The sequence below is a fragment of the Panicum virgatum genome, chromosome 1K, assembly GCF_016808335.1.
Source record: "Panicum virgatum strain AP13 chromosome 1K, P.virgatum_v5, whole genome shotgun sequence".
NCBI classification, from domain to species: domain Eukaryota; kingdom Viridiplantae; phylum Streptophyta; class Magnoliopsida; order Poales; family Poaceae; genus Panicum; species Panicum virgatum.
The window spans coordinates 19,994,578-20,011,248 of NC_053136.1; the positions used below are offsets into that span (position 1 = coordinate 19,994,578).

General features: G+C 45.0%; 1 protein-coding gene across 1 annotated transcript; it reads right to left on the bottom strand.

Moving 5' to 3' along the window:
* Window positions 1–14,811: 14,811 nt before the first annotated feature.
* Window positions 14,812–16,228, bottom strand: LOC120651726 (G-type lectin S-receptor-like serine/threonine-protein kinase At2g19130). Its single transcript, XM_039929330.1, has one exon. The coding sequence runs from the start codon at window positions 16,195–16,197 to the stop codon at window positions 15,121–15,123; it is 1,077 nt and encodes a 358-aa protein (XP_039785264.1). The 5' UTR covers window positions 16,198–16,228; the 3' UTR covers window positions 14,812–15,120.
* Window positions 16,229–16,671: the final 443 nt, after the last annotated feature.

The following is a 16,671-nucleotide window of genomic DNA, read 5'->3' on the forward strand; positions in this document are numbered from 1 at the left end:
ATGTGATTTTCAGCAAAGATGGCACCATGTGATGAATGATTAAGCATGGGACAAGGTGAATGACACAAAGTGGAGAAATAATGTTGCAAGTGGACATCAAAGGCAAAGAAGGAGTGGTTCACGGGATTTGGATGGTGCAAAGCATGCAAGATGTACTGGACAGAAGCGAATAATTGCACCAGGAAGCCACCAGAGAAAAATGAAGTGAAGGAGGGCCAGAAATGCCCTAGGCCGGCCGGCCGGCCTGGCCCCTATTTAACCCCTCTAGTGCTCCCCTTTGGCAGGTATACTCCTCACTCATTTCCTTGCTTATGTTCTTCAAGTTCTTCGCCCAGAAACATCAGTTAGAGCCCTGAAAAAATTCGGCCACCAAAAACTACTCCAAAAATCTCAAGAAATTCACCACAATTCCTAGTTTGTTCCACTCTTCGATATATTGTTTTCCCGCCAGCAAGAAACCCCCGGTGTGTTTGTTTTTGAGTGTGTGCAGCAAGGAGTCACCATGAGTGGCCTCATGAAGTTCATCGCCGGGAGGAGAAGGACGCGTTCATCAACATCCAACGCATCGGCAAGTTCTTCGTGGAGGCACTCGGTCTCCGAATCTCCGCGGAGCATGGAGGAAGACAACCCCGCACCGAGGAGCGACATGTTGCTCCTTGGTGGGATGAGAGACCCGAGAAGCTCCTCCATGAGATTCACCGAAGGGATGCCACCTCCTCCACGGCGTTCGACAAGGTCATCCGCACCACCACCATACAAGCCCAAGAATTCAGAATATGGGTTTATTATCTTGTCGAAGGAAGAAGAAGAAAGGCTCAAGTTCATGAAGGGAACTGCGAGCAAATTATGATTTTGATGATGAAGCATTAGAGAAGTTGGGATTTCATCATGACATATATGAGCTCTTGGAGAACATCGGTTGGAAGTTATTTTCCGACGGTGTCACGGTAGATATGCAAGAAGAAGTGGCTCTTGAGATGTTCATGATATTAGAAAAATCAACGGAAGTGGTGGATGAAGAAGTTCCGTGTCTGAAATTTAGGCTCAAGAATGAAGAGAAAGTAATCATTTATGGAGAAATAGGAAGTTTGCTCGGATTCAAAAGTAATGCATATGAAATGGTGCAAGTTGAAGATGGAGAGCTTGATGAATTTTGGACAAAAATAGCAAAAGATGTTAACTGCCAAAAGAAGAATATAAGTAATGTGACCCTCCAAATATCCCTCTCTTGGTTGAGCAAGAGAATTCTCAGGAGGATGAGAGAATCGAAGGTCACCGACCAAGAATTAAATTGGATGTATGCTGCATTGGTGAAGAAACAAGTGATTGACCCCACCTACATTATGGTTGAAAGGTGGCTTTGTGAAGCATCATCCAGCACGGGAGAAGTTGGTTCGGGGTGTTATCTCACAATGATAGCCCGAGCCATGAATCCGAGGTTACGAGTGATCCAATAATTTTATGTCCCGGGAAGAGATATTGGGATTGATCATTTGAGGCAAGGCCATTATATCGGAGGGGATGAGAAGAAGGGATTCACTATTTCTGAGATGGATATTTCCCTCCCCGATCAAAGGCTGAAATTATTTGCAAGAGGGAAGACTGATTTGTGAGTTGAAAATATTGGAAAAAAGGTGAAGAAATCAAAAAGAGGAAGGTTAATTGAAGGGACATCGGCATCGGCACAACAAGAAGACTTGGAAGTAAACCTTCCACCGCCAAGTTCCGCTTATTGGAGGAATGAATTTCAAGGTGCATCAAGTGGACAGGGATACCCGCAAGGATGGACGAGTCAATGGGAAGGAAGCCAAGAACAAGCATGGGGGCACGCTGCGGCGGCACCCCCACCATTTAGCAACTACGGCTACCCACCCTCGTCATACCAAGGAGAGATGCCCGACCCGTCATTTGGAGCACAATATTTTGACCTCCCTCAACCGGAACAAGAAATGAGAATCATGGGTGCCTATGCGAGAAGAAACATGGAAGATATAGATGCCATCCGGAGGCATACAACCCAACTAGAAGATGGAACTGCGGGAATTGCATATCAAATGGGACTTCTAGGTCTGGCGCCACCGGAACAATTTAATGGAGGAGCATTTTAGCAGTATTATGATCAAGGATACAACACAAGAGCCAATCAAGGAGATTGATCGACGACATGACCATGAATAAAATGCTCGCACGTGTGGTTTGGATTTTTCTATTTTCTTTCATCTATTTTCAGCATGTGTTCAAGCTTGTGTGTGCGTAACAATTTTCTGTTTTATTTATTTCAGCATGTGTGCAATTTGCTTTCTTTTGTTTTCATCACCATGATAAATAAATGCATCACCCACTCTTTAATGTTATGGTTAGTAATGATGATAGAAAGTTTGTGCCATGATAAAATATGATGATCGTTGCCACTTTGTCTAATTTCTTGTGCTTGGTTTATGCATGATTAAACTAATGCTCTCTCTAACATGATCTTAAAATTAATTAAATGTCGGCTAATTCAATTGTGGAGGTTATGATAAATTAAGACCAATATCTTTTACTCTTGGTCTCTTACTTAAGCTTGTCAAGGAAAATTTAATTTGGATTTAATTCTGAGCTAACCTTGTCAATGACACCTTTTGCAATTGCTCTACCCTTCTACAAGCCTAAATGATATATCATAACAAACTATAGAGCAAGAATTATTTTCAGGTGAATTAATTCAGGATTTATCTTCTTTGGTACGAGACTAAGAAGCTGACCATTCCGTATTTTTGCGTACCTCTCTTTTGCTAGCCATTCTATCCATGCATTGTGAGTTTCTATACCGGGAACATCGCAAACCTCGCTGGATATCCACCCTTAACCAAAAACATCTTTTTGTGAAACACCTCCTTGACCACAACCTATATATTGAGTATATATTTATTTCGATGGCAAAATAGTGGAATCAAGAGCAAAATTCAGTAAAACATAAGCTTGTGAAGCATCAAAGAGTTCATAGAAGAAAAATCCGAAGAAGTGGAGGCCTACAGGCAGTAAGCCGGCCAGCTCAACACCCCTAGGCCGGCCGGCCTGCCCCTTTTCCTCCTCTGTTGGCTTCAATCTTTCACGAGGAGATGCTCCCTTGAATTCCAAAGTTATGTCCAGAGAATTGATAGAAGTTTTGTGCACTCACTCCATCAAATTATGATCACTTCATTGCTTGAGGACAAGCAAACGTTCAAGCATGGGGGGAGGTGGAGTAAGTGCATTGTGTTGCCAATGGTTCTGAGGAGCAAAAAGAAAGAAAGAAAAAAATAGGAAGAAAGAAAGAAAAAAAATGAATGATGATGAAAAGCTCCTCGGTTCCTTTAGCTTCATTAAACTCCAGGTACTTTGAAGATTACTCTATACTCAATTATTCCAACCATGTGCAATCCGATAACAAGGACTTCAGTTTTGCCTTGGGATCAACCATTGCCATTTGCACATGTCCACCATCTAAAGTATGTGTTCCATTCTCTCCCTCTCCATAAAGAAATTATTTTCCAATGGTCTTTTTGACGAGTCTCGATAAATCCATAAGAAGTATTTCTTGTTTTGATAATATCTTGATTATAATATCTTTTGTTAGGACTAACCTTTCCAGAGCTCCAGATAAAGCCTCACACATACATATGAGAGAAAGAAAGGAGAGAGTTCTAGCAAGATTGAGAGACAAGATGAGCTGAGAGTTTCCATGAGCAAATTGCAATGAGGTTTGAATTATTGATTTTGGTTTAGCATTACTTATGGAACTTACTTTCTTAATTCTGAGACTTGCTTAATTTTGAGAGCATGTGCTTAATAATTGTGGGGAAGCATTTAACTTGTATCTACCTTCCACATTGAAAAAGCTAGTTACAACTTGAACTATTAACTACAAAATATTTTTTGGGAGCATTGTGTTTTCTCGTGTATGATCAAGTGCAGGGATTGGACACTGAAAGGCAGCGCTAATTTTTATCGAAGACTTACTCGAGGACGAGCAAGGTTTAAGCATGGGGGGAATGTTGGCTCTCCTTAAGTATCCATTTTATCCCCTGTTTAACTTTGATAATGGCATGAATTTAATATCAGAATCACTAACCATCCTAACCTCGGCTCAATTATTGGTCGTTTTCGCGTTTGCACATATATTTTGGAGGTACTTCATTTTTGCAGGTTTTTAACCAATTTTGGAGCATGAAATGGCGAGGCCCACGATCACGCAATGACACGGAGAAAGACAAAGGCCAAAGCCCGAACAAAGGATCAAAGGCCATGATGATTAGAGGCCCGTTCATGCACATCCACCCTCCAATGAAGCCCAAAAGACAAAGCCCACAAGATAAGATCAAGATACTTTGGGACTAAGCAAAGCAAATAGATATTTAAGGAAGGATTTTCCATCCTATCCTTCTCCTCGAAGAAATCTCGAAGATAACGACGTCTAATGGGGTACAATCGTGAAAGACATAAACTCTAGAAGATTCCAGGAGACTTGGGGAGAAAGATGAACGCGAGCCGGCGAAGGAAAGACCCAGGCCGGCCGGCCTAGGCTCATTGGGCCAGCCGGCCCAGCCCTTTTTTAGGTCGGTTCGACCTCCCCTTTGACCGAGGGTTCCCTGAGGCTATTTAAAGACCCCTCCCCATGGTTCACGCAGAAATCAATTCGGGAGACGACGCCAAGGAGCAGAGAAGATAGAGGGACACCTCTCGGAGAGCCGAGGGTCATGCTAGTTGTCTAGGGTTTGCCCTAGCCGACGTGGGAACCTTGCAAGGAAGACCACGTCGGAGTTCTGGAGCTAGGATCATCAAGATCAAGGTAGGGCCCCGGTTGTGATCTTGTGATGAACTATCATTCATGGTGAAGTTATTTGTGTTTCCGAATGTTTAGCGACCATGTTCTCTCTTTCGATTTCGTTCTTTTCTTTGGGTTTGCTTCATCCCAGATCTATTATCGAGGTAGATCGCTTAGCATGATCTTGTAGTCATGGTGGCTAGAGGTTCATGGCGGAACTACCAAAGGGGGTTCGACTTGCTTCAGGGTATCTTGTTGAAAGGGGTGGCGTCGTGACAGGCCGTTGCCACTAAGTAGGTGGGGTATCGTGGGATCGGACTGGAGATTTTGAGTTTAAAGATGCTTTTCATTGAGATTCACATCTACCTTACTTCACTTTATCTAGCTGGAACTACAACATATGCATGATCTAGGTGATCTAGATTGGTTATCTCTAACTTTCTCTTGCTACCTTCGGTGTTTGTCGTGTTTTTAGTAGATTAGATTCGTTTTCACCATCTCAACACAAAGGAATCTCTATGCTAGTAGATTGTTTCTTGTCTCTTTGGTTCCGTGGATTGATAAACCTTGGGGGAATACTCTGAGGGAAAAGCTACACGAAACCGTGCGCTTGCGGTATATAAATCAGGGGTGCTAAGGAGCGTCAACAGGCTAGTACTTTCAAACGCTTAATCAACACTACCACACACTGCGGCCTTAGCAAAATTTTATCAACACAGACGAATTTCCACCATGAAACTTGTAATCCAATCCGTCCATGGTCCTTATAGTGATTGAAGGAAGTAAACAATCAACTCCTATATAGCTCGCGAGTATTGTTCCCGGGTAAGTCTGATGTCTCTCGCAGGTCCTTTGTAGATCCTCACTTTTTTTGATCCTGGCCTTGTAGTCGATGACGGCCTGGATGCGCGCCTCGTAAAGCATATCCGCCACCAACTTGTAACAAGCTCTGCTAGCCACCTGCATCGCCCTGGGCATCATTCCCTCCTCGCATCTGTAGAAATCCTGCACAAAAACATGAACAAAGTCATTATTTCAAAAGCCGGTGCAATGAATATGATGTATTCGTAAATGTAGTTCCATGAGGACTTACCCATAATTCGTTCAACACCCGGTGCGCCTTGTTGTCAAATGCCCTGCCTTCCTCATCTGGTCCATCCGGTGAGGCGATGTAGTGCTCCCACGAAGAGGCTGGCTGACATACCCCAGCAATATCCATGCACCTGGGTAGTGTCACTTGCAGAGGAGGCCCAGGATGCCATTGGCCATGCGGTTGTGAGCAACACCTGGAACAACTATGTCAAAGTTCCTGCTCAAGTTATTGAGAGATAGTATTAGTGTCAATTGTGATTTTGAATATATCCAAAGGAAACGTATTGAAATCTTATAAACTTACTTACCTTTTCCCGTCAGGTCAGAGGACCGGTCGGTGCTCTAGAGGTATCGGACGATCCGGGTGCCTCAAGGGGCCTCACTGCCAGACGGTAGGTACTCCCAAGTCCTCCTCCTCCTTCTCCTCCTCGTCCGCCCCATCCTCCTCCTCCTCCTCCTCCTCCTCCTCCTCCTCCTCCGCCACCTCCGTCTCCTCCTCCACAAGAGGAGCACCTCTCCTGCGCCTGCTCCTCCTCCCAGCCCTCCCTCCTGAAGCCGTGCCGGAGCTCTCAGCGGCATCGCGCGTCGACGAACCCGCTCCACTCCTCCGACTTCTCCTGCCTGTCAGTCGAGTCCTCTGGGAGGACTCACCTGCCTGGGTAGATCTGCCGCCCAATAGGTCTATGAGTGACCTTATCAGACCTCTGCCGCGCCCCGCCATCGCCGAACAATCTCCTAAAATTAAAATGAGTAAATCAATCAGTAGATGTCATTAAAAATAGTACAATTAGTATATAAAGTAAGTACAATGACTAAAATAAACAAAAAAGTACAAAAAATTAAGTAGTACGGTTCTTACATGTATTAAAAATAGTCATCATGATCCGGATTAGCCGGGTCATATGTCTCATCATCGCTATCACTTGTGTCGATATAATCACCATCGATCTCCATAGGAGGAACACTATCATCATCACTATCATTGTCTAAGCGTAATCGCTCTAGTAATTCTAAGTCCTTGACATTGTGAACCTCATCACCTGCATCGTCGTTATCAATTCTTTCATTGTCCTGTTCCATTCCCATCGCTTCGGTTAAGTCTATCTGAAAAGTCCCATCTAGCCCATCTTCTTGAAAGAACTCGCCGGCATATGTGTTTGGGTCTATGTTGTAATCTTCATTGTTCGGGACAGGTAATTTACCATGTGGCGATACCTTGTACACAACATCCCAACTCTTGAGACGATTGTCGGTTTGGCACGGATATGAGAGATAATAAACTTGCGTGGCTTGTTGAGCCACAATATAGACATCATCTCCTGGATACACGGACGCTTGTTGAACTTCAACTAGCCCAAGATTCGGAGTCCGTCTCACAGCATGAGGATCAAACCAATGGCATTTGAATATGACAGGTTTCAGAGGTTTCGACCCATGAAACGTGAGTTCGTATATTTCTTCGATTCTTCCATAGTACTCGAGCCCATCGTCTCCTGGCGTAAACACTCTGGAATTTGTGGTCCTTCTATTCGGCCGACTCTGCTCGTGTCTTGTTGTGTGGAAACGATATTCATTCACATCATAACCTCCAAATGACTTGACTCTATAGGCACAACCATTGGCAACCTGACGCAACTCGGCGTTCACTGAGGCATCAGTTTGGGTCTGCAAGTTCAAGCAAGCCAAATTATGTACACGTTCGAGCAACTTATAAAATCATACTACGAAAGAGCCACGAAGTAGACATTACCTTTTGTTTGAACCAAGAAATAAAAATCAGGCTTTCCATTTCCCGCACCCTGTCTAAGAAGGGTCTCAGCTTCCTGGAGGGTAGGTATCCTTGATCGATGCCAGAATTGCACATGAAATTCCCTGGTCGAAAGAGAAACGAACGGGTTGGATGCCAAAAAAGAAGTACTCGAGAACTAAATGAATGCAGAGAACTTACTGTATGTACGGCTGCACTTCGGATAGGTTGGTCAACACGTATAGCATGATACTGCGCCACTCTTCAAAATTTAAGGTCTTGATGCTCGCAACACTTGCACTTTCGAGTTGCCCTTTGAAAAGGCTGAGGTTCGAGTCAGCTTCCCCAGCATTGTAACGTGAGGGTGGATTATGCACGCTTGGAAGATTCTTAGTATAATATTTCGATGTGAAGTTTGACACCTCCTCTAGAATGTATGCCTCTGCGATGGAAGCTTCAATTTTGCATTTATTTTTACATTTAGTTCGAAGGACTTTTTGACATCTCTCAATTGAGTAGCACCAACGATCTTGCACTGGCCCCCCTATTCGTGCCTCGTATGGTAGGTGCAAAATCATATGTTGCATCGGGTTGAAGAAGCCTGGTGGAAATATCTTCTCCAACTTACAGAGCAACACAGGCGCCATTCTTTCCATTTCTTCAATAACAGTCAGAGATAACTCCTTAGCACAAAGCTGGCGGAAGAAAAAGCTCAACTCTGCCAGCACTTGCCAGACTTGATCAGGGAGGTATCCTTGAACCATCACCGGAAGAAGCCTCTCTAACCATATGTGATAGTCATGACTCTTGAGCCCGTTGATTTGCATAGTAGACAAGTTGACTCCCCTCCTCAGATTCGCTGCATAACCATTAGGGAACATTAAGGTTTGAAACCACTCTAGCACTTCCCTCCTCTGGGGCCTTGTCAGGACAAAATCAGCCTTAGGCTTTTTCCATGCCTTGCCTGACGCAGGAGGCCTCATGTCTAGCTTCGGTCTATCGCATAATGTTGCTTGATCCACTCTGGCCTTAATGTTGTCCTTTGTCTTCTCTACAATGTCCATGATAGTTCCAAATAGTGCCTCGGCGACATTCTTTTTAGAGTGCATCATATCAATGTTATGTGGAAGGAGGAGATCTTGCATGTAGGGAAGCCTCCACAAGCCCAACTTCTGCGCCCATGCATGTTGCTGACCATATCCCTCAAAACCACCATCTGCATTAGCCACAAGACTATCTAACTGAGCATGAACACCAGCACCTGTCATAATATGAGGGGGAAGGTCCAGAACTTCGACTCCTTTCATGAAGTTCTTCTTATCGCGTCTGAATGGATGGTCAAGAGGGAGAAATTGTCGATGTTTGTCGAACGAAGAATATTTCCCACCCTTCCGCAACCATATGAACATCAGAGTTGCCTTGCATACTGGGCAAGGGAACTTTCCGTGAACACACTAGCCGCAGAATATTCCATACGCCGGCAAGTCATGCAGGGAATAATGGTACCAAACATACATCCTAAAGTTTCTCTTTGTAGCTCGATCGTATGTCCAAACCCCTTCCTCCCAAGCACTGAGCAAATCATCAATCAGGGGCTCCATGTAGACACTCATATTATTTCCCGGATGTCCAGGAATTATCAGCGACAAGAATATGTTTTGTCGTTGGAAAATCACACCGGGAGGGAGATTGAGGGGCATAACGAAGACAGACCAACAAGTGTAAGGTGCAGCCGACATTCCATATGGATTGAATCCATCTGTTGCTAGGGCAACACGCACATTACGAGCTTCATCTGCTTTGACTCGATGAATCCCGTCAAAGTGGGTCCATGATTCAGCATCGGATGGATGTACAAGCTTATCAGGATTGTATCGAGTTCCCATTTTGTGCCATGACATCTGTTTCGCGGACTCCTCGGTCATGAATAGCCGTTGGATCCTCGGTATGGGCGGAGGGTATCGTAGGACTTTCACGGGGACCGTGAGCTGCCTCTTCTGACCATCACTAGTATCTACCTCTACGAACCTAGAAGATTCACACTTTGGACAGTACTTTGCTTTTGCATGTTCTTTCCTAAATAAGATGCATCCCTTCGGACATGCATGTATCTGCTCACACGGCATCTTCAATGCACGAAGGAGTTTCTGTGCCTCATACATGCTTTTTGGAAGAATGTGACCTTCCGGAAGCAGAGTGCCAATAACTGTCAACATAACATCAAAAGCATCTCGACTCAGGGTAAACTGGGACTTCACGGCCATCAGGCGCGCAATGGCATCCAGTTGTGAAACCTTGGTATGCCCATGAAGGGGTTCTTGTTCTGCACCCAACATGTCATAGTACGCCTTCGCGGTTGGCTCTGGCTCCTCCTCGCTACGTTCTCCCTCGAAATGTGCTTCATGAAAGTCATCTAACATATCTCCTACCCCGGCATCAGCATCATGATCTTCAATGCATTGCCTAACGACCTCGTTTCTCATACGATTGCCTTCACCATGGTAGGTCCACCGGGTACAGTCTCTCGTAAATCCATAATTGCAAAGATGTTGTGTCATGACTTCCCATGTCTGTCGACGCGTGTTTCCACATTTGGTGTAGGGACACCAAGTGCATGAGCCTCCTTTAACCTTTGCAAATGCTCGATCCAAGAAAGTCTCGGTCTTCTGAATCCATTCCAAGGTCAACTCCCCCCTTGTTTCCAACCGGAGTACATCCACGCACAGTCGTCCATACTCTATCATATCAATGAGTAATATAATGTACAAGAGAACGTTTGCATCTACACGATGTCCAAACATTCTACTAGGTTAAGATAGGTCCTAATCCCACCCGAAGATGCGTAGCTTGAGTCGATTTCCATGATCTACTCCAATCCGGGATAGAATTTCGGCAGCATTTCGCCGTTGTTCTCCAAATACACATCTCGAAAGGGACATCGTGTATCCGGAGAACAACGGGGAAATGATGCCGATACTCTGTCTCGAATGCGAGTAGACCATGGAAACTAACCCCATCTACGCATCCTCGGGCTATCAAAAAACATGGACAATTCGAAATAGATACGGTCGTACATATGCAAAGTTTTGCATATTTCCATCCATATCTATTTCGAACGGGAGACGCCAAACTAGGTTACGTGATATATGAACATGCGATACGAAAAGTGGAGTCTTGTATGCCTCACCTTGCTATACGTCCTGCAAACTGAGGTGGCGAAGGCCGGCGACGGGAACTTGGTGGCGGTGCTCGGTCCTGTAGAAAAAAAATAACATATGTGAAATTATAATCAATGATTTGTTACTATTGGCCATCTCAACAAAAAATATTGAACTAGTGTTGTATGCCTCAGAAATGTTTTGTTTCATTTGATCTTGAACGTGTAGCGGGAGAAATCATCTCAACAAAAGGGGTTCATGATATACATGGAACCATGTGACACACCCAGCCCAACCATCATATCAATACAAATGAGAGTTGCTTTGGGCATGGATGTGTCACATGGTTTGATGACAATCATGAGAAGCATAACTACATGATTTGTAACAATTAATGTAGCCACAAGCTCAAGATCATCATATGTTACCTAGAGCAATTCTAGGTAAAAAATTATTTCATCATAGGCAACTAGATCATATAATCTACTCCGAACAATAAAAGGAGCGAAGGCCTTTTTCACATGCTCACCTAGGGCTCGACGGCGAGCGAGGCAGGGATGCGTGTGTCGATGGAGCATGTGAGGTCAATTTCACTATCTTTTTCCTTTGATTTCATGCAAATAGAAAAAATACAGCTATATTATCCATACACATTTGCATCTATTGCAATGAAATGACAAAGAAATGGCAAAAAAAAATCACCAGCGTAGAGGCAGGATGAGGTCAGCGGGCTGGCGGTGTGGAGTGTGGCCGGGGCCGGCGGGGTTGAGGCAGGAGGAGGTCGGCCGAAGCTGCCGGGGTGGAGGGCGGCCGGGGCTTGGCCTGCAGCGGGGCCACGTCTCGGCGGCGATGCCCGGGCCCAGCTTGCGGCGGCGCAGGGGGCCGGCGGCGAGCCTCGGGCGGAGGGGGCCTCGGGCAGCCGCGTCCCCTCGGGCTGCGGGGGGTCGTGGTGGGCCGGGCCAGTGCCGGCGGGGCAGCGCGGCGTGGCGAGCTGGGGCCGTTGGCCGTGGAGCAGGGTGGCACGGCGGGGTGGCGGGGCGGTGGCGCGATGGGGCATGGCGTGGCGGGGAGGTGCGGCGGCGATGCCCGAGCCCAGCCTGCGGCGGCGCAGGGGGCCGGCGGCGAGCCTCGGGCGGAGGGGGCCTCGGGCAGCCGCGTCCCCTCGGGCTGCGGGGGGTCGTGGCGGGCCGGGCTGGTGCTAGCGGGGCAGCGTGGCGCGGCGAGCCGGGGCCGTTGGCCATGGAGCTGGGTGGCACGGCGGGGTGGCGGGGCGGTGGCGCGATGGGGCATGGCGCGGCGGGGAGGTGCGGCGGCGGCACGGCCAGCCGGGGTGGCGCGACGGGACGGGGCGTGGCGCGGGGCGGGGCGGGGCAGGGCGGGATGGCGCGGCGGGGTGGCGTGGCGCGGCGGAGCGGGGTGGCGCGGGGCTGGGTGAGGCGGGCGGTCGGGACGAGCGTGTGGTCGGGACTCGGGAGGCGCGCGGTCGGGACGAGCCCGATTTGGATAAGGGCAAGGTGCCCTTTTTGCCGTGTGCCCCCCGATCTAGCACACGACAAAAAGGGAAGGTTTGCCGTGTGTCCCCGATCTGGCACACGGCAAACATGCCACGTCGGCGACGCTGAGTTTACCGTGTGCCTCCTACAGGGCACACGACAAACCAACGATCTCTTTTTTTTTGTTCCAATATTTTTCCTATAAGTTCATGTTTGTAAATTTTGTTTGTCACATTTTGTCCCTTTGACAAAGTATCTTTGATTCTTTGCCAAAGTTAATCTTTTCTGGTTTTATGTAATACAAAACATTATTTCATGCACTTTTAGCTTAAATTCAATATATATCACATGAGATTATTTAGTTGCAAAATAAATTGGTAATTACCAAACTGATCCAAAAAATAACCAAAACTTGGCATGAAATCAACTAAGTGCTGGTTTGCCAATAGAAAAAATTTGAAAGTCAACACGCATTTTGTTGCAAACATTGAGTTCAAATGGTAAAGACTTAGTTACAAATATACGGAACCTCTATAGAGATGTTCCGATTTCTAACATCTGTACTGAAAACTTGTGCAAAACTTTCCCAAATTTTTACCATAGTGTCCATGCATGAAATCATAATACCATGAAAAGTTTTATAATTTTCAAAATTCATTTGCTTTTAATAAAAATTTAAAACGATTCTTCGAAACGTTTGTGCTCATGTGTCGTGAACAAGATCTTCATAACTTACTTTTGTTTTAGGCATATATCCTCACATTGTACTCCATAACATGAATATGATTTTTTGATGCATTATATTCCAATATTTAATAAACTCCCAGTTCAATCACCAAGAATTTCGATTAATGAAACTAAAGTACTAAATATGGCAAACTTCATGTGAAATATAGCAAAATTTAAAATGAAGTAACATACATTGTATGTGTCTAGCAGAAAAATTTTGGAGGGAAAATTCAAATTTTTTCCCACATGTTTGCCGTGTGCTCCACTAAGGCACACAGCAAAACGTGTGTTTGCCGAGTATTTGATTTTTGGCACACGGCAAACGCACGTGTTTGCCGTGTGCCAAACTTTCACCGTGTGTTTCCTCTGCTGGCTCACGTCAAAGAACCAAGGATGCCGTGTGCCTTTCCTTTGCCGTGTGCTGCTTTGGTCTGCACACATGTGCTCGAGGTTTAGCACACGACAAATATCTGGGCACACGGCAAACACACGGTTTCCGGTAGTGATACACAGGGATAGCCATGGCTTCCTGGTCAAAGCAGAGGCGGGGAGTACAAGACGAATCCGACATGGCGCTCACGCCTACGAGTCAAAGCGGACCATAAACATAGTGTTTTTTTCTTTGTCACAATAAGTTGCTAGATATACATGCAAAATCCCATTTACCATTATTATCTGAAGAACATAAATACGGTAAAGAACATGACTGGTACCTATGAAGGGCGAACAATTGATCTAGCTGCACTTCATGTAGAGAACACATACAACTTTATATAATCAGGAGGAAGTTGAATGTGACGTGTTAGCAATAGCTTGAAGCAATCTTGGCAGGGGAGGCATGGTGAATTCAACTAGGCCTTCGAGAATTTGAACAACCTCTCCCATTGTTGGACGATCAAGTTCATTATCTTGGATGCACCAACATGCAACTTTGCAAGCTCTTTCGACCTTATCAAGATTGATATCATCATGTAACATGTGATCTGCCAAGCTCCCAACATTTCCTTCAACAAGCTTTTGTGCCACATACACTGGAAAATAAACATCATGATCTTCCCCAGAAAAACATGGTGTTTGTGAGTTCCTCCTTCCGGATATTATTTCTAGTAACACCATACCATAGCTGTAAACATCGACTTTTGGTGTTATAGGAGTGCCTACGATCCATTCAGGTGCCAAGTACCCAAAAGTTCCTCTCATTGTCGTCAACGCTCGGCTAAAATCCCTTCCAATGATTTTCGCCATACCAAAATCTGCAATTTTTGGGACAAATGAACCATCAAGGAGTATGTTTTTGGGCTCGATATCGCAATTTATAATGCGATGCCGACAGCTCTCATGCAAATAAGCTAACCCTCTAGCAACTCCTATGGCTATCTGATATCTAGTATCCCAATTCAATACCATAGAATTCTTTCGAAACAAATGAGTATCAAGAGAACTATTTGACTTGTAGTCGTAAACAAGCAACCTCTTAGAACCATCACAGCAGAAACCAACTAGCTTAACTAAATTGATGTGCTGGACAGACCCAATGGAGCTTACTTCAGCTCTGAATTGCTTCTCTCCTTGAAAAGCACGATCAAGCCTCTTCACTGCTATGGCAATTGAGTCATTTAGTAACCCCTCGAACACAGAACCAAAACTGCCTTCCCCCAACTTATGTTTGAAGTTTTTTGTTGCCTTTTGTAAATCGGTATATCTAAATGCAATGATCCCACTAGAACCTTGAGCATCATTTAATATGCGAGGCAAGCCCTTCCTTTTGTTGCTCCAAATAATTAGGAGAATGATGAGTGCAACAGAAATACATATAGCAATAACAACTCCAATAGCAATCCGTATCCTATTGCTTTTCAAACCCTGATGTTCTTTAGTAGAAACGCGAATGTATATAGTTTCTACATCTAAGTTGTTCATGCTATTACATTGTATTTGCCTTATGTCGACTAACCCATTATGCCAGATAGAGCATTCTCCATTGCTGAAGGAATATGCAGTGCAGGAGCAATTATTCAGGCAAAACTGTGCACAATTTCTTATTGTTGTTGAATCTTCTACTTTTTGGGCATTGCTGGGTGGTCGAACACATTGCAATGGGTAGAATTTGTCTGTTCAAAGTGTTGTGCTTTTGTTGCTAATGCACTCTAACGATTTTTTTCTCAAGCACCCACCACTCCGATAATCTAGCTCCCATTCCTGAGGAGATGTTACAGTGAACCCATCCATACAACTGCAGTGTTGAAGCACGTCATCGTTGCATATAGTGAAAGGTCCACAAGCACCATAGACGTCACACTGAGCTTTTGGTTGGGCATAGGCCATTGCCCAGTCTTGTGACCCCTCAAACCAGACAAACTCCTTTGCTTGACCAGAAGCTTCTATCACAAGACGAAAAACAACATGCTCATCTGCTATGTTAATTGCAAAGTACTTCTCGTGATCATTGTCGACCATAGTCAAGTAATTCATATCATTGCTGGTTGGGCCTAAATACCCAGGAGTTTCAGGTGAGGAAAAGTATTTTCCATTCCATACACCACTCGACCAGTATGGTACAGACGAGTTCAATGGTGTAATCAAGATCTGATTAACACCACTTGGGTCTAAATCAACACAGTACACATCAGTAGCTGGGTTGATAGAGTTTCTCGAAGAAACAAGACGGCGCTTGAGGCCTGTGATCTTGTTCCATCCAATCTTTGCACCAGGGAGAAGTGTATCGGTGGGGTGGTCAAAGCTTTGCCAGAACACCTTTGATGAGTTTGAAGAGTCCCTTAATATAAGATTTCCAGTACTCGAGAGAATAGCAAGGGTGCTATTTCTAGTGGCATTTGCTTGGGTAGACCAGATTATGGATTCAGTAGACCGGTTTAAGACAACTAGGTTGCCATTGTGGGAGATTGTGAGCTCTAACGAGTTGGTGTTGTTGAAGGGGCTATCCCTGTTTGCAACCCATGCAGAAGTGAACTGTGGGACTGTATTGAACCAGATACCTAAGTACCAGTTGAACGTGATTTGGGTAGATCCAGTGCTTGTATTGAAGAAACCAAGTGCATACCTGCCATTCTTCGAGATGAGCTTGTCGCTTACGGCAAGAGCTTGGCCGGGTATGATGGTGTCCACCCCAACACACCTTTGAGGGATACTTATTAGGAAGAAGAGTGAAGTGAACAAAATGAGGAGAGGCATGATAAAGATGAAGTTGCAGGCAAGTACGATCGATGGATGGGTGCCCTTAGTGCCGTTGAAATAAATAGACATGCTGTGATGCCAAGAAGGGTGGGTCTATTTATTTCAATCACCACTTGTCTTTAGTAATTGAATTTGTCAAAAAAGTCATGCACGTGGGTTGACTTTGTGAAAAGATATTAACTCCACTAGTGACCTATTAAGCCTAGATAGTGACCATTGATTGACTGCACCATAAGAATTAGGCCTTGTTTAGTTCGCGAGAAGTTTTGGATTTTGGTACTGTAGCACTTTCATTATTATTTGTCAATAATGTCCAATTATAGACTAATTAGGCTTAAAAGATTCGTCTCGTCGTTTATAGTTAAACTGTGCAATGATTTATTTTTTTCAACTGCATTTAATACTCCTTGCATATGTCTGAAGATTCGATGTGACGGGTACTGTAGGAAAATTTTTGGGAACTAAACATGG